The 16,532-nt window shown below is 42.3% G+C and overlaps 1 protein-coding gene and 4 non-coding genes across 7 annotated transcripts in view; 4 read left to right on the top strand and 1 right to left on the bottom strand.

Moving 5' to 3' along the window:
• pde9aa (phosphodiesterase 9aa) overlaps positions 1 to 14,358 on the bottom strand; it is a 40,185-nt gene extending 25,827 nt beyond the window's left edge. For 2 of the 3 annotated variants that reach the window (XM_030428156.1, XM_030428155.1), the window contains exons 1-3: positions 13,905 to 14,357; positions 2,231 to 2,301; positions 1,766 to 1,843 (exon numbers count right to left, since the gene is read on the bottom strand). In XM_030428156.1, the coding sequence (XP_030284016.1) occupies positions 1,766 to 1,843; positions 2,231 to 2,301; positions 13,905 to 13,967 (212 nt within the window). In that variant the 5' untranslated portion in view covers positions 13,968 to 14,357. Of the gene's footprint in view, positions 1 to 1,765; positions 1,844 to 2,230; positions 2,302 to 13,904 lie in introns of all 3 variants that reach the window. The other variant, XM_030428157.1, reaches the window with a different exon arrangement.
• On the top strand, positions 63 to 136 carry trnat-ugu (transfer RNA threonine (anticodon UGU)). The gene has a single exon. It is a non-coding gene; the product is annotated as a tRNA-Thr (tRNA).
• trnat-ugu (transfer RNA threonine (anticodon UGU)) lies at positions 3,894 to 3,967 on the top strand. Its single transcript has one exon. It is a non-coding gene; the product is annotated as a tRNA-Thr (tRNA).
• On the top strand, positions 4,130 to 4,203 carry trnat-agu (transfer RNA threonine (anticodon AGU)). The gene has a single exon. It is a non-coding gene; the product is annotated as a tRNA-Thr (tRNA).
• trnan-guu (transfer RNA asparagine (anticodon GUU)) lies at positions 4,549 to 4,622 on the top strand. Its single transcript has one exon. It is a non-coding gene; the product is annotated as a tRNA-Asn (tRNA).
• Positions 14,359 to 16,532: the final 2,174 nt, after the last annotated feature.

Genomic DNA, 16,532 nt, shown 5'->3' with positions numbered 1-16,532 from the left:
CTGCTGAGTCCAGATCCGGAAAAACTGCTCCAATCAAACTGTGCAGAAAACTCAAGAATAATGGCGCCGTGGCTTAGTTGGTCAAAGTGCCTGTCTTGTAAACAGGAGATCCTGGGTTCGAATCCCAGCGGTGCCTTCCTTGCCCCTTGCATTTCCTGTTCGACAGGGCACCCACCACTAGATTGGCTCTGTTGTGTTTTTTTTTCCTAGCCCTGACCAAATAACAAAGCATCTTTTGCCAAACTACTTTGGTGTGATTTCATGCTTCATGTAAGACTCTGTGAGAGCCCTGAAAGTGAGGGCGCCGTGGCTTAGTTGGTCAAAGTGCCTGTCTAGTAAACAGAAGATCCTGGGTTCAAATCCCTCACAGGTGTGCGTCCTTATTCCTGGGCATGTTAGTTGATGGCCTCTATTCCACAGGTGACTGTGTTAATTGTAACTATAAACATTTAGTGCATCATTTGAATCTGTGTCAGGTTAAACTAAACAGCAGTAACAATATTGTGATGACGTGGTCGTCACCTTGTCAGCGTCAATGACGTAAACAAGTCCAACTCTGTCGCTTCAGAACACGGTCCATCCGTTGAGAGCAACAACGTGGTAACGTTAATACCTCACGTGTAGACAAAACTGCTTTATCACACTAATATAATGAAGATCATAGTTAATTTGCTTCAAAAGAAGAATACACTCCTCTTAAAACATAAAACCTGGTGTTTTTATCTTTTCCTCTCATTAATTTGCATTCATCTCTTCTAAAGTCTCAGAGCGACATTCAAACAAGCAGTTTAATTGCCTCAGCTGCTCGGCAGGTAAATCAGTGACGAGCTTTACTTCTTAAAGTTCAGCACATGGTAAATGTTTAGTGTGCTCCACAGTTCAACACCGCTGAGATGGTGTTTAAAGACGTGCACATTCTGTAAACACAGTTAGAAACACGCGAGAATCAAAAAGAAATGTCACAGTGTCTATTTCTGGTTCTCTGCCCTTTTCTAGATTTTAACACAGCTGTCAGTGCGATTAAACAGGTGAGATGTGTCCATAAAATGTAAAATCCCAGCAGGAAAATGAGCTCAATGTCAGGAATCCTCTCTGTGGGAAACAACTCTTGTGCAAATTAAGTTCTGTTGCCCAGAAAAAAGGTAATGAAACAGTGGAGCAACAGACGAACAAGTCAGTAACTTCTGTCCCCTTTTTTCTGATCTGAGTATTAAATCGAAGTGTGGGAAAATCAGATTCATAAACAAATAATGAAATAACAAATGTTTTTTTCATTCTCCGATTTCAGAAAGTAGAGCTAAAAATACTTTTCTGGGCTGTTTTTATGATCATGTGTGAATTAAAAGGCTCCAGTTAGAGCTGCACAATCGATTTAAATATCATCAAAATCACTATATGTTCATGTTCATGATTCTGATGAAGGTAAAATGTGACAAACATCATTATAATCTAAAGCTGCAGATGTCCTGATCTATAAATCTTCTTCTCCAGATGTAAGAAAACATCTTTGATTGTTTCGGACTTGATCTGATTTCACATCGTCAGGATTTTAACAGTTTCTTCATTGAACTCAGGTCTGTGTGTGCAGACTGTTCACAGCAGCGTCGTGTTATCGGAGGGGGAGGAAAGAGGAGGCGACGCTGTGATTTACAGTCAATCAGTAGATGTGTCTTTCAATCAAGCAGCAGCTGCCGGACTGAACAAATGTTCTGTCAAACAATCAATGAATCAATACAGACATCAGCGTGGTGGGGGTTTCATGTACCTCTCTGTGTTGTGAGGCATGGTGGGGTCGATGGACACCATGGCGCCGGACGAATCCAGCAGGGACAGATTAGTGTTCCTGCACCAACACAGAAACACACAGACAGCGTTTTTATGAATAATTACCTTTCTTAGTGCTGCATTTGTTGTTAAAACCGTAAAGCTATAAAAAGCATAATCTGTTCTGTGGTGTTTCCGACGCTTCTGTTTCACTCTGCAGCTCCACCTCTTCTCCACCTCCCCGCCTGTAAATGAAGGACCCTCCACATTGAGATTATACAACACAATAAATGGTGACTAACAGGAGGTCATGTCGACCTGAGCTCTAAAACAATCAGCAGAGGAGTCGCTGGGGCTGAAGATATGATTGAGGTGGTGACTACTGTGTGAAACAGCATTAAATCTGCAGAAACACTGAATTCTGGACTGTGTGAATGAAGTTAATGAAGCTGCGAGTGTGTTTTACCTCGGCACACCCAGGGCTGTACAGAAGAGCTCTTTAATGTCACACGGGCTGCAGAATCTGCTGAACACCACCTGAGAGACAACAACACACACTCATTTAAATAATGTTGAATCCGCCGCCTCGTAACACCGCTGCATGTCGGAAATTCTTCTTCTCATTATATTTGATGTGTTTGAGGGAGTAAAGACAGGAAGTCTTTCTGTACATCCTTCACATATATCGACTTCACACCTGTCAGGTGTTTTGTAGGTCGGGGACCTGCAGTAAACAACACGCTGTTACTACATTAAAAATAAAAGCCCTGTCGTCGAAATCTGATTATAAACTTAAGCTCTGTCCTTCAGGAGCACCAATTTTGCATTGACTGTTCTTATACTTCTTCACAAGGACGACATTTTTGTCTCTGTGATAATTTTAAAGTTTTTTTTACGGCAGAATTTTTAAAACAATGTTAAAGTCATGTACATTAAAGATTTATTGCTCTATAAGCAGATTTTCAAAAGCTCAGATCAAACTGTTTTCAACAAACCCCACCTGATTCTTGCACATCGTTTTCCCAACAAGCAAAAACAAATCCAAAAGACATCTTTTCAGCATGTTTACCGACATTAAAAATACTTTGAGTGGAGCCAGAATTAAGGTTTTAAGACGTCTTTTCAGTGTTCACGAGTGATGACCGAGAGACGTCTTCACAGGGTTTGGACATCTTTTCAAATTTCGTCACAGATGTCTAAAGAACTTCTTGTGCTTTTTAAAGTTTTTACATCATATTTTACTTCATGCATTCAAACTGAGTCTCGGCCTCAGGAGCTGCATGAGGTGCTCTTTACCAGGAGAGCTATTTATCGGGTTTATTAAATACTGTAGCATGCTTGTTCATCCAGCCTTCATCAGTTCAGCTAATGTTCAGTTAAAACAACCAAACATGTCATGTACTGAAGCTGGTAATTAGCTCTCCTGGTAAAGAGCACGCCTCATGCAGCTCCTGAGGTCGAGGTTTTGAACATTTAGCCGCCGTAACAACGTTAATTTTGGTGATGGAAGCTGAAAAGCTTCTAACATAACACTATGAAAACCTTGGTGGTCCAAAGTTAGCGTTGTCTGCGTTACTTCCAGGTACAGTTAATAAAACTGAGGCTCACGGCAATTAGATAAGAAAACAAAACAAAACAAAACCATTGTGGAACAAACCATAAAGCAAATACTAAAAGAGGATAAAAACAATAAAACAAGCTGCGGTCTCTAAAACAGTGTTTGTGTGTCAATACTGCAGAAAATGAGCACTGACACTGTGTCAAGTGTTCACAATCGATACGTAGCGATTAATATTTTTGACAAGGCCACGATAAACTGATCACCAGGAGAAAACTTCCACCTCCTCAGCTGGTTTCCACTTCCTCCTGTGAAGCTTCACTTCTTTACTTTGTGTTTGTTTCCTCTCTAACTGGACGGTCAGACGATCGTAAGCGTTCAACGGACAGATAACTTGAGAAGGACTGCACCTAAACAAACCTACTTAAAGGGATATTCCGGCATAAATTTAATCCATGGTCTAACACACTGTGACGCTGAGTGAGACCCCCTCTCCCCCGTCAAGAGATTACGTTTTCCAACCGCTACCTTATGTAGTTTTAGCAACCTCAGAATAAACCTCAAGAGTAATGGCGCCGTGGCTTAGTTGGTCAAAGTGCCTGTCTTGTAAACAGGAGATCCTGGGTTCGAATCCCAGCGGTGCCTTCCTTGCCCCTTGCGTTTCCTGTTCGACAGGGCACCCACCACTAGATTGGCTCTGTTGTGTTTTTTTCCTAGCCCTGACCAAATAACGAAGCGTCTTTCGCCAAACTACTTTGGTGTGATTTCATGCTTCATGTAAGACTCTGTGAGAGAGCTGAAAGTGAGGGCGCCGTGGCTTAGTTGGTCAAAGTGCCTGTCTAGTAAACAGGAGATCCTGGGTTCAAATCCCAGCGGTGCCTTCCTTGGCTTTTTTCAAAGAGGTTTGCAGAGGACTAAAACCATTATTATCTCACGTGCATTCAATGCAACTTCAAGCGATACAGAACTCATCAAGAATGTCTTCTGGAAGAACAGGGAAATGGAAAACAGAGACATGTTTGATAATAAAACAAACTGATGTTTTGTGTCGCTGTCTTGGAAAGAACAATGAATGGTGTTCATTGTTAGCAATCTACTAGACTGTGGATTTATTCCAATTAGAGGGGATTCTTTGATGACACCAAAAGTACATGTTGTCTGAGCACAGCAGAACCTATTTCGGAAGAAGCCGACCCACGATCTTTAGCCACCGAGCACCACTGCATGTCTCTGTGGCGCAATCGGCCAGCGCGCTCGGCTGTTAACCGAGAGGATGGTGGTTCGAGCCCACCCAGGGACGAGCACTCTTTCTTCCTGTCAAGTCCCACTGCCAGGCATCTATCTGAACTTAGTTCTCTCTCTTGAAGTCAAGCAGGGTGACACGATGTCCATTGACTCCAGAGGGAAATTTGGGCTTTTGTTCTCCAGAACCCTTAAAGGCTCCCGCCCCCCAACTGGATCCCAGTCTACAGCTTAATGATCTGGCTGCTGAGTCCAGATCTGGAAAAACTGCTCCGATCAAACTGTGCACAATAACAATACACTGCAGTTTATGCCTCCAGCACTTAACACTCTTCTGCAGCAGCTTCCTGTTGACGGGAAGTCCCGACGAGTCGATTACCGAGTGCAGTAGAGTTCCGCGGCTCATGGATGAAAATGTATGATTATGACTCCATGGAAATGCAGTCAAAGTTCATATGTGTCTTACCTGCCAGTTTATAACAGTTATTATCGAGAGCAGACAGGGAAAAGAACGGAATTGAGCATTTCTAACCGCACTCGGTAATCGTCGCGTCGGGACTTCCCCACAACGAGCACGCTGCTGCAGGAGAGTGGTGAGTTGTGTTGTCTTTTCAGTAGAAATCCGGCAAAGCTAGCAGATGTTTGATGCCTTGAACATTGTGCTGGGACTCTATTTGTACTGTTGCTGAAGTTTGGTGCTGTTCTGAGCATTATTTGTGGCTTTTTGATGGCGGTTTCTTGGTTGGAGGCGTATACTGCAGTCTATTGTTATCATGCGGTATTTTCTGAAGTTGCTAAAACTACGTAAGCTAGCGGTCGGAAAACTTGATCTTGCGCCAGAATATCCCTTTAAATGCAACATAATTATTCATGAAGGTTTATATTTCAGCTTTATACACAACTTGTTAGTCATGCACTTCTAAGACAAAGTATTGCTCAGCTTTGTGGGTGTTGAGAGTAAAACAATAAATGTGAGTGGAACAAACAAACAATAAAAGAAAGAGTAAAACAGACTGGAAACTATAAAACAAGGAGCTGAGACAGTTTTCTGTGTCGCTGCTCTCTGAAGTGAAAGCATGACTCTGATTTTTTATCCTTCTGAGCTGAATCACGTTATAATGACGTTGATCGTCTCGTGCTGCATGAGAACGATCACACAGGAGAAGATCTGAGCTCAACACAACTACATTGAACTTTTCCCCACTAATGCCGATGTTTACAACATGTTTTCTTGTTTCTGATTAAAGCTCAGCAGACTAACAGAGCGTCTCCTTCCTCCTCTGACTTCAGCGTCTGGATGTGAAACCGGAGCAGCTCTGGAGTCTGGACGAGAAGCCTTCCCACGCTCCTGATTAGAGATCGTGCTCGTCGCAGCAGAGGCTGTAAATATTTGGTGTTTTTCGTCTTCGTAAACAAGGTCAAGCGGCATCGCTGAACGTGACAAACGATCGGTGTCACGCCTCGCCGCTCAGAGAGGGATGACCCACATAGATAATGGAGGCATCTGCATGTGACGGCATCAAACGGCCGAGTGGCAGCGCGGGGCGACACGGGGGAGGCCCGGCTGTGAGGAGGAGGAGGTTTAACGAGGAGGGCGGATGAAGGGATGATTGTGGAGGTGGAGAGAGGTCAGAGAGCACTTCAGAAGTCTGTCGGTGGCAGCCAGTCACAGGTGGAGGAGACAGGGAGAGGTGCAGGTGGAGGTGCAGGTCAACACTTCACAAACATCCGCTGCTTCTTGATTTTCCCCTCTTGTCTTCACTTGATTGTGTAGGAGGGTCAGAAGTCGCGCAATAACAAAGTACACAACAATAACACAAAAACTGTAGGTATAAATTAAATTATAAAGCGAGACATACATTTATATTTTTATTAAAGTTTATTTCTGTATTTATTTGTCTTTGTATGAATCATTTTATTTATTCATTTTGAAATTAATCTATATTTGTGATTTGGGCAGCTTCAGTCCTCCACAGTCCCGTCGATGATCTCTAGAGTTTAAATACAGATTAAAATTAATCTGCAACATCATGTCATTGAGAGCTCGACTCATTTATTTTCCTTTCTACATGATTTGAAGTTTTAATAATCATGAACGACAACAAAGCTGCTGCAATAATTGTTTTGATTGTCGTTCAACCTGCTCACTATATTCCTGGTTAATCGATCAGATGTTTGGTCGATAAAATGGTGAAAAATGTCGATCAGTGTTTCGTCAAAGATCTTCAGTTTACTGTCACAGAGAAACCAGAAATCAAAAACTGGAATGAGAGAATTTAGTCTTTGTTCTCGTAAAATATCACTCAAAACTGATTATTGATTATCAGAATAGTTTCTGATTCATTTAAAAGTTGACATCCATTTATCGACACAGTTCTGCCTGTTGAAGAGCAAAAATCTGAGCAACATTTTGCAACAAGCTCCTTCAAATATGCGTCAAAGTGACGAAGCTGTAACTTTACTGATAAAACTTAATTTCTGTTAAAGACATGTGTGACGTCTTCAGATGTCTTCTTCTGCCCGACTAACCAAACACTCCTCGTGTTCTCACAGAAACAACAAAATAAAGCATCAAATCTTCACATTTCATTTGAGTCTGTTATCAGTATTTAATCATGAGTCACTTCTATCAGATCGACATCCTTCCTCTCAAACACAAACTTCCTTTGTCTTCTGCTCCCACGTCTCATTTCAAATCAAAGCTGGATATGTATTTTTAATTTCACTGCCAGTTTATTTTTATATTTATGCTTCAGCTGCTAATGCTGCGTGGTAAGCGTCATCAGTTTCTGTCGATTCAAAACACAGAATCTCCTTTAAAACAACAACAGAAAGAAGAAGAGATAAAAACACTTTGTGATTCATGAACCAAGGAGAGAAAATAACAGACGGAGCTGATGGCAGACGAGCGAGCAACAGGAGAGAGTCTGATGAAAACAGCTGAACATGTTTGTGTTCACCGAGCAGACGAGACGTTTAACACCAAAACATTTTTCCTCCTCCACCGCGTAAACCGCTGCTACATAAATTCATCCTCTTGTTTCAAGAAGATGATTTGAATAACAAACCCACTTTATCATGATGCTCCACTGCTGCATCATCATCATCATCATCATCATCATCATCAGGATCCCACAGCGTCAACCAGCCGCTCTGTTCACTGTTATGCAAATGAAAAAAGAAGCCGAACTCAATCCTGATCATGCTAACGAGGATGTGAGCGTGCTGAATGAAGAGGACGACGGAGCTCACGATGCTGAAGTGACGCGGCTTTGTTCCTCACGAGGAGAAGAGCTGAATATGCAGCAACGATTAAAACAACCGCAGCTGCACATAAACACACGTTTACCTATTACATCTGTTCGATATCAGATTAATTTATTTAACCTTTGATTGTGTCGCTCTGACCTCAAACTGATCTCACATTCAAACCTGAATCAATGTGGTCGTGTCTGATACAACACGGTGGAGCAACAAGCGACATGATCCTCCCAACAAACAGCTCAATATCATCGACGGTCAATACAGGAGATCAGGCTGCACACACACACACACACACACACACACACACACACACACACATCTAAACAACAAAAATAAAAGCATTTTGAATGCTGACAATAAATGTTTCACAGGAAGTGGTGACAACAGCTGCAAAAGCTCATTTTGGATGATTTCTCTCACGGGGAAGCAGACGTAAACAAAATAAGAGATTAGAACAACAGAAGAACTCGCGTACTGACCCTTTAAACAGGTATGCATGAAGAAGTGTGTGTGTGAGGTACAGACGTCAGGATGTGACCGTATATGACCAGACGTGATGGTGTATGAGTGGCTGTTCCTCCTCTGGTGTCAACAGAAGACACTCGACACTGAGAAGCTTCTCATTAACAATCAGGGACTAATGAGCTGAATCACACACACTGGATGGAGAGAGTGTGTGTGTGTGTGTGTGTGTGTGTGTGTGTGTGTCTGTGTGTGTGTGTTTGGTCTCCAACACACTGTTTGTTTCGGTTCCTATTAGCGTCAGTGACTCATGTTTTTAATGGTCCTGCGGTCCGTGGCAGCGTTCTGATCCACATAAATCCGGCCCCTCTGGTGGGACTGTGGTTCTGGTTCTGTTGGTTGAGGCTGAAAGTGATTTTAGTTTTGAAATCAGAACTGCAGTGAGTCACTCTGTGAGTCTAAAACAGATAAACAGGCTGAAAGAAACGAGGAAACGAATGACGTCAGCTGGAAAAACCCTCCGATGAAGAAAAGGTGTTGAGATAACAGTCGATGAAGACCGTTCGGTTCTAACGGCAAACTCAGATATATCTCATACCTGACAGGTGTTTCCTCCAGTCAGGCTCGTTCACCTGGTCACATTTCTATCTTAAATACTGCAGCACACGTTGTCCTGATTGGCTGTGACGTCTCGTTCTCTCGCTTCCTTCTGATTGATTTAACGTGACGTAAATCAGTCGATAACTTTAAAAGTACAGAGTCGTTCATCGTCTGGTTCAGCTTCTGAAACGTGATGATTTGATGTTTGTCTTCGTCTCTTCTGACAGTGAATGAAGAGATTTTTGGTTTTTTGGAGAGTTTGTTGGACAGAAGAAGACATTTGAAGTCGTCACTTTGAGCTCAGGAAAACTGTGATGAACATTTTCACAAGAGTTTTGACATTTATGAACAATTAGAGGATTAAACACAGAAAGAACTGGTGCTGGCTGCAGACAGTTTGATCACGTCTGTTGGTTCTCTATCGAACCTTTAATGTTGCCAAATATTATGTTCACGTCGAACATTGTGAACGACCGACTCTATCAGGACTTTCTTCATGTTTCTGTTTGTTTACGTGTATTATTAACGTGATCTTCTCGACAAGTCGATCCTCCGATGTAAGTTTCAGAGTAACATTTTGTTGTCCATTTTGAAGAACGACTCTCTTCCTCTCTGTCGTTTGTTCGTTGTTTGTTCTTATTCTGCACATTTGCATGTCTTTGAATAGTTCAACAGTAGATTTATTGATCTCATGACGAGGATGTTGGCTGGCTCCCGAAGTGTTGCTCGGTTACAGGCAGAGCTGCGTCGATAGTTTGATTACTTGTCAACTTTTAAATGAATCAGGTGTGCTGATAGTTGATTCATCTGTTTGGAAAAGTCAAAATTCTCTGATTTTAGCTGCTTAAATATGAATATTGTCCCGTTTTCTTCCTCTGTGACAGTAAACTGAATATCTTTAAGAGATTTTCTGAACTAATGAATTCATTTAGAAAATAAGTGACAGATTAATCGACAACGAGTGATGCAAAGACGAGGAACTACAACTCTGATCGGAGCCGTACTGTCTCATGTATGAAAACCCAGATCAATAAAATAATTACTAATTAATATCTGATGCTTCTTGTGGTGGTTTTAACTGTGAAGAGAACAGAGAAGAAGAATGTTTTTTTGTAACAATCATGCTGCTAAAAGTTTCTCAGTAAACTGAATGTTTGTGTTGTGGAAGAAACAACGTCACAATCTGTTTTTCAACATTTTATACCAAACAGCTGATCGATCAATGGAGAAAATGATCATGATCTGCAGGGTGACATCACTCTGAGGCATGTTAGATTTAACTCCAGCATGTCACCTGTTGGTTCATGTTACTGTGGTTATGACAGGGCCACTGTTTGAACATTAAAATGAAATATCAGTGACGGCAAACATTTGTGACATTTGTTCCTGAGCTCAGTTAAAAATTAACCCTCACACGGCTTCAGTTTCTGAATACTGAGCGTCTGACGGGGAACACAGTCACATTATCTTCTGTCGCCTGGAGCTTGAATACATTTGTGTTTATTACAGCTGAAATGTGGCGACTTTCTCCAGTGTTTCCTTCAACATTTGCATGATTTATTATGAAACCATCGACGTCCGACGTTGCTGAAAGGCTCCGATGTGTAAAAACATCCGCTGTCAGGTCGGCAGGTCGGTCACCTGAACGCTCCGCTCTGATTCTCACGTGCTCTGCTGGATTAATAAGTTTCATGGCCTACATTGTTTCTACGCCTTCCTGACAATCGAACGTGTTTAAGACACCGAGGCAGCCGAGGAGTTTATTTAGAGGTCGGAGCAGCCGTTCAACCTGGCAGCTCTGCAGAGGAAGCAGCCGAGCAGAAACGACGTCCACAAACAGACATCATCACACAGAGGAAGCTCGCTGATGGCGGCGCTGCACGATGATGATGATGACTGCAGCGGTGGTCTCTCTTCACTCATAGGAACTATTTTTAGCCTGTGAAGAGTTCAGTCAGTATCGTCGCAATCACTGCGATAAACAGACAAAAGGCCGAGCAGCGTTCATGTTTAATGTACTCCATTTACCGTCAAAAGCACACAGCTGTAAAAGCACACCTGACCAGGCTCATAACACAGCTTATTAATGTTTATGTAAGACTTTATGAATCTCTTGAGTCCAGATAGTCGAGAAACAATCACAAACTGAAGAGAATAAAACTTTATAAAGCTGTAAAATCCAAATATGGCCCAGCACGCTGAGCACACAGAGTATTTATAGCAGCTTTATGATCTTTTACTGTATTTCTATAATCAATGTTGCTCCAAATTATCATCTAAGTGATGGTAGTTTATTTTTTTTAATCACTGTGTTAATTTTAGCAGATATTTTACATTATTTTATTAATTTTAGTCAAATTTTAGTCATTGTTTTATACTTCATAGTTTTAGTCTGGAACATTTTTTTATGTTTAAGTCGATGAGAAGTCATCACATCTTTGTCAAATCATAGCTAAAAGGTTCTAATTCTACCTTTTTTAATCCGTTAAAGGAACAGTTCATCTAAAATGTAAACTCAGTCCTCCTCTCCTCCTCCTGATGATATAAAGTCCTCCTCTCCTCCTCCTGATGATATAAAGTCCTCCTCTCCTCCTCCTGATGATATAAAGTCCTCCTCTCCTCCTGATGATATAAAGTCCTCCTCTCCTCCTCCTGATGATATAAAGTCCTCCTCTCCTCCTCCTGATGATATAAAGTCCTCCTCTCCTCCTCCTGATGATATAAAGTCCTCCTCTCCTCCTCCTGAGGATATAAAGTCCTCCTCTCCTCCTCCTGAGGATATAAAGTCCTCCTCTCCTCCTCTCTTCCTCCTGATGATATAAAGTCCTCCTCTCCTCCTCCTGATGATATAAAGTCCTCCTCTCCTCCTCCTGATGATATAAAGTCCTCCTCTCCTCCTCCTGATGATATAAAGTCCTCCTCTCCTCCTCCTGATGATATAAAGTCTCCTCTCCTCCTCCTGATGATATAAAGTCCTCCTCTCCTCCTCCTGATGATATAAAGTCCTCCTCTCCTCCTCCTGATGATATAAAGTCCTCCTCTCCTCCTCCTGATGATATAAAGTCCTCCTCCTCCTCCTGATGATATAAAGTCCTCCTCTCCTCCTCCTGATGATATAAAGTCCTCCTCTCCTCCTCCTGATGATATAAAGTCCTCCTCTCCTCCTCCTGATGATATAAAGTCCTCCTCTCCTCCTCCTGATGATATAAGTCCTCCTCTCCTCCTCCTGATGATATAAAGTCCTCCTCTCCTCCTGATGATATAAATTCATCCTCTCCTCCTCCTCATGATATAAAGTCCTCCTCTCCTCCTCCTGATGATATAAAGTCCTCCTCTCCTCCTCCTGATGATATAAAGTCCTCCTCTCCTCCTGATGATATAAAGTCCTCCTCTCCTCCTCCTGATGATATAAAGTCCTCCTCTCCTCCTCCTGATGATATAAAGTCCTCCTCTCCTCCTCCTGATGATATAAAGTCCTCCTCTCCTCCTCCTGATGATATAAAGTCCTCCTCTCCTCCTCCTGATGATATAAAGTCCTCCTCTCCTCCTGATGATATAAAGTCCTCTCCTCCTCCTGATGATAAAAAGTCCTCCTCTCCTCCTCCTGATGATATAAAGTCCTCCTCTCCTCCTCCTGATGATATAAAGTCCTCCTCTCCTCCTCCTGAGGATATAAAGTCCTCCTCTCCTCCTCTCTTCCTCCTGATGATATAAATTCATCCTCTCCTCCTCCTCATGATATAAAGTCAGGTGAAGTGTCGTCGTCCACAGAACATTTCTGGAGCTTCACAGTAAAACCGAGTTGCAGCATTCTGCTAAACAACTGCAGCAGCTGGAGACTTGATTTAAAATGTAAACAAAAAAACTCAATTTAAACTTTGCCGAATCAGCTGTCAGCACTTCCTGTTTGCAGTAAACTCATGGAGGTACAGACGACTATCACTGGATCACTGTGATACTGAAGAAAAGTTAAAAACATGATGTTTCTAAGGCAAGTTCTGCACATGTAAGGAGCGTCTTTTTGTCCTCACACAGCCTCCGTATGTGTCGTACCTTCTGAATCCAGCTGCCGTCTTTAACACACGTCAGAGGTTTATAATTAAACTGTGGGACACTTAATGCTCTATTTTCTGTCGTAGAACAACACGTGTGAACATCTTCAGCCTGTGGTAACGACAGACTTTGTTTCACACATTTAACTGAAAAACAATAAAAAAAACTACCAGATTTTTGAGACGAGGGAACCGGACGTGCAAAAATGTTGATCATGATGAATTATTACCACAATTATCCGCCGCTTTATAAAGAGTTGTTGTTTTTTGCTCTTATGTTAAATTTAATTGCCTTTTTCATAATAATGTTTTCATGTTTTACTTTTTAACCTCCAGCTTCTTCTTGTGAAATAACATTTAATAATATTAACAATGTCAGAACTCCAGAAGCATGTTTCAACGCATGTCTGTCACTTTGTTGTGTTAATTGCATCTTATTTCATTTCCTTTTGTCCTCACACAGCCTCCGTACATTCTGGATCCTGATGTACAACACTCAACTTTGTCTAAAATAACATTTATTTAACTTTATTGTGTAGAATGACACCAGGACACTGTAACAACAAACTTCACTGGTCATTTCATCATTATTAACCTGATTATTGAACTCCATGGACAATATCAAATGCATTAATTAGTAATAAATGACTAAATTTAAGACATAAATGATGAGTGACCGCAGAAAACACAATATTGAAACAAGCTAACATCAAAAATCATGATAAATAATAATATAGATTATTATCCAGAGATGTGTTTTACCGTCATCATCGAAACTAATCTTTTTTATAATGTTTTCATGTTTCTGCTTCTTGTTGTCAAATAACGTTTATCTAATATTAAAAACGAGCGTGTCTGTCACTTTGTTGTGTTTATTTCGTTTTATTTTTCGTTTTATTTCGTCCTCACACAGCCTCCGTACCGTGTGTGCGTGTGTGTGTGTGTGTGTGTGTGTGTCGTACCTTCTGGATCCTGCCGTCCACGTCCAGGTAGATGACCCGGTATGAGGACGAAGCGGAGCCCATGTTCCCCTCTCCTGTCCCCGGCTGCGGTGCGTGGCTGTACGGTTGCTGCTCCGGGCTCCGCGTCGCTCCTCTCCGGTCCGACCGACTCAAACAGCCCGGGTGAGAGTGGAGTCAGCGGGCCGACACCATCCCACCTGTCCGCCTGTCTGTCTCTCTGTCCGCCGTCGCTCCGTCCGTCCACCGGTCTGTGTGTCCACTCTGTGTCCGCGTGTCTCACTCCTCCTCCGGTCTGTCTGCTCTCTATCTGACCGCATCTCATTAAAGCTGTCGGTCCACGCGCGTCCCCGCCTCCCTGAAGACCTCCTGGGTCTGCGCGCGCTCACTCACTCATTCACTCACATACGCACAGGCGCGCTCTCTCACGCGCACACACACATACTCACACACACAGACACAGGTGTGTGCAGGTAGATTACGTCAGAAATCCTTTGGTGTTTGTTTTTGTGTGAAACACCTGGAGGAGAAGAGTTGTAAAGTGTCTGCTTCCACCAATCAGAGACTGGAAGTGTGCGTGACGTCACTCAGCCCCCTCACGAAGGGCGGCACATCAGAGAGTGACTCACTGATGGAGCAGAGTGCTCTGATCTGATACTCGAGTAAAAGTACGAATACTCTGCGTTCAAGTCACAGTACAAGAACTGACAATGAAATATGCAAAGTACAGTAAAAGTACTCGAGTAAAAGGAGTAATACTCTGTGACTGTGTACTCTGAATGGGAGGGAGGGAGGAGAGGAGGACTCCATACATCTGATTAAAGTTTCTCCTCACGTGTGCAGAACTTGCCTTAGAAACATCATGTTTTAAGGTTTTCTTCAGTCTTGCAGTGATCCAGTGATAGTTGTCTGTACATCCATGAGTTCACTGCAAACAGGAAGTGCTAACAGCTGATTCGGCAAAGTTTAAATGGAGTTTTAGAGGGTTCATTTAATTTCTTTAGGTAGATTTTGTATGTTTTGTTTAGCAGAATGCTGCATCGCTGTTTTACTGTGAAGCTCCAGAAATGTGTTGTGGACTCACGACTTCACCTGACTTTATGTCATCAGGAGGAGAATATGACTGAGTTTACAGTTTTGGTAAACTGTTCCTTTAATATAGATGCTCTTATATGATTTATACTTTGGATTACTTGCTTCTAATAAAGCATTCGTCATTAATAAAGCCATTAATTCATGGACCTTTTATAAAGTGAGCTTTTAAAAAGCGACATGTTCATTTCTAAGACTCTATTTTCCTCCTCGTTTGAATCAGACTGTTCAAGGTTTTCTTCATGTCTCTGCATTTTGTATGTGTTTCATCCTACACACACACAAACACACACACTTAAAACACACACACACACACACACAATGTACACACAAGGACAGACACTATGTGATTAAGTACAGTGTATGAAGTAAGAGCATATATATTCAGTGTGAGCAGACAAAGAAACAGTAAAGACCACAGGCAGCCTCACATATCTGCAGTTACACACACACACACACACACACACACACACACACACACACACACACACACACACACACACACACACACATATAGGCAGCATCACTTCATTGACAGACGTTACAGGAGGATCCATCCATCAAGGCCACAGGGAGAAACGGGGGAAAACCTCGTCTGTGGTTTTATTTCAGCGAGTCACTTCAGGAGCAAACAGACGAACTGCTGCTGCAATAAAACCCAAATTAAATCCTGCAGCCTGCAGAAAGTCTAAACTCCCAATTATTGAGATGAGGAGCTCGGATAGACGAGCACAGGTTATTGGCTGGAGTCTGATCTGCAGTGAGTGGGTGAAGCTCAGAGGCCTCGTCACTCGTTTACTGAAACAAACAGATCGACTTCAGTTTATTTTTAATGTGCTAAACGTGGATCGTTAATGTGATTCAGAGAGTTCAGGGACTTACAGTAATGGAGTAACGACGCCTGCCTCCTCATAAAAAGGGCCATTTAGAAAATACACTAATTTATTTCATGCTGAGATTTAGATGAGAGTACTTTGATCTCACGTCAACAGCTTTGAGATTAGTTGCACACCAGGCGACGTTGGCTTCAGTCGGCGCCGTGTGTCAGCTGTTGTCGGCGGATTCCTGAATGGGCATTGGCTCATCGGTGAAAGAAATCACTGTGATTGGCTGCAATGAAAGAGTCTGTGGCTGTAGTATCCACCATTTGTTAGTTAGTGAAGCTCCTCCTTCTTTTCTCTTCCTCCACTTCACTGGCAACTTTTTATCAGACATATTCTCGATTACCAGCAGCGATATTAGTCAACAAGTGTTTTTAAATCCACAGAGAGGTTTATTCTCTCACGTAGGCGCAGAGCGTACGAGGTAGTTGGCCGTCGGCTGAAGTCTTCATGGTGTGTTCAAGTGCAGCTTTTTTGGCTGAGACACATTCAATCAATCAATCTTTATTTAAATGACGCCACCTCACAACAATTCATCTCATGACACTTTCCAAACGGAGCAGGTCTGAACTGTTCTCCTTGATTCGTTTGTTTGCAGAGATCCAACATTTCCTCCGTGAGTGAGCACGTAGCGACAGAAATAACTGCCGTTTAACAG

Source organism: Sparus aurata, chromosome 9 (genome assembly GCF_900880675.1).
Source record: "Sparus aurata chromosome 9, fSpaAur1.1, whole genome shotgun sequence".
NCBI lineage: Eukaryota > Metazoa > Chordata > Actinopteri > Spariformes > Sparidae > Sparus > Sparus aurata.
Note: the sequence above shows the minus strand (reverse complement) of the source record. Positions and strands in the feature narration are given on the sequence as shown.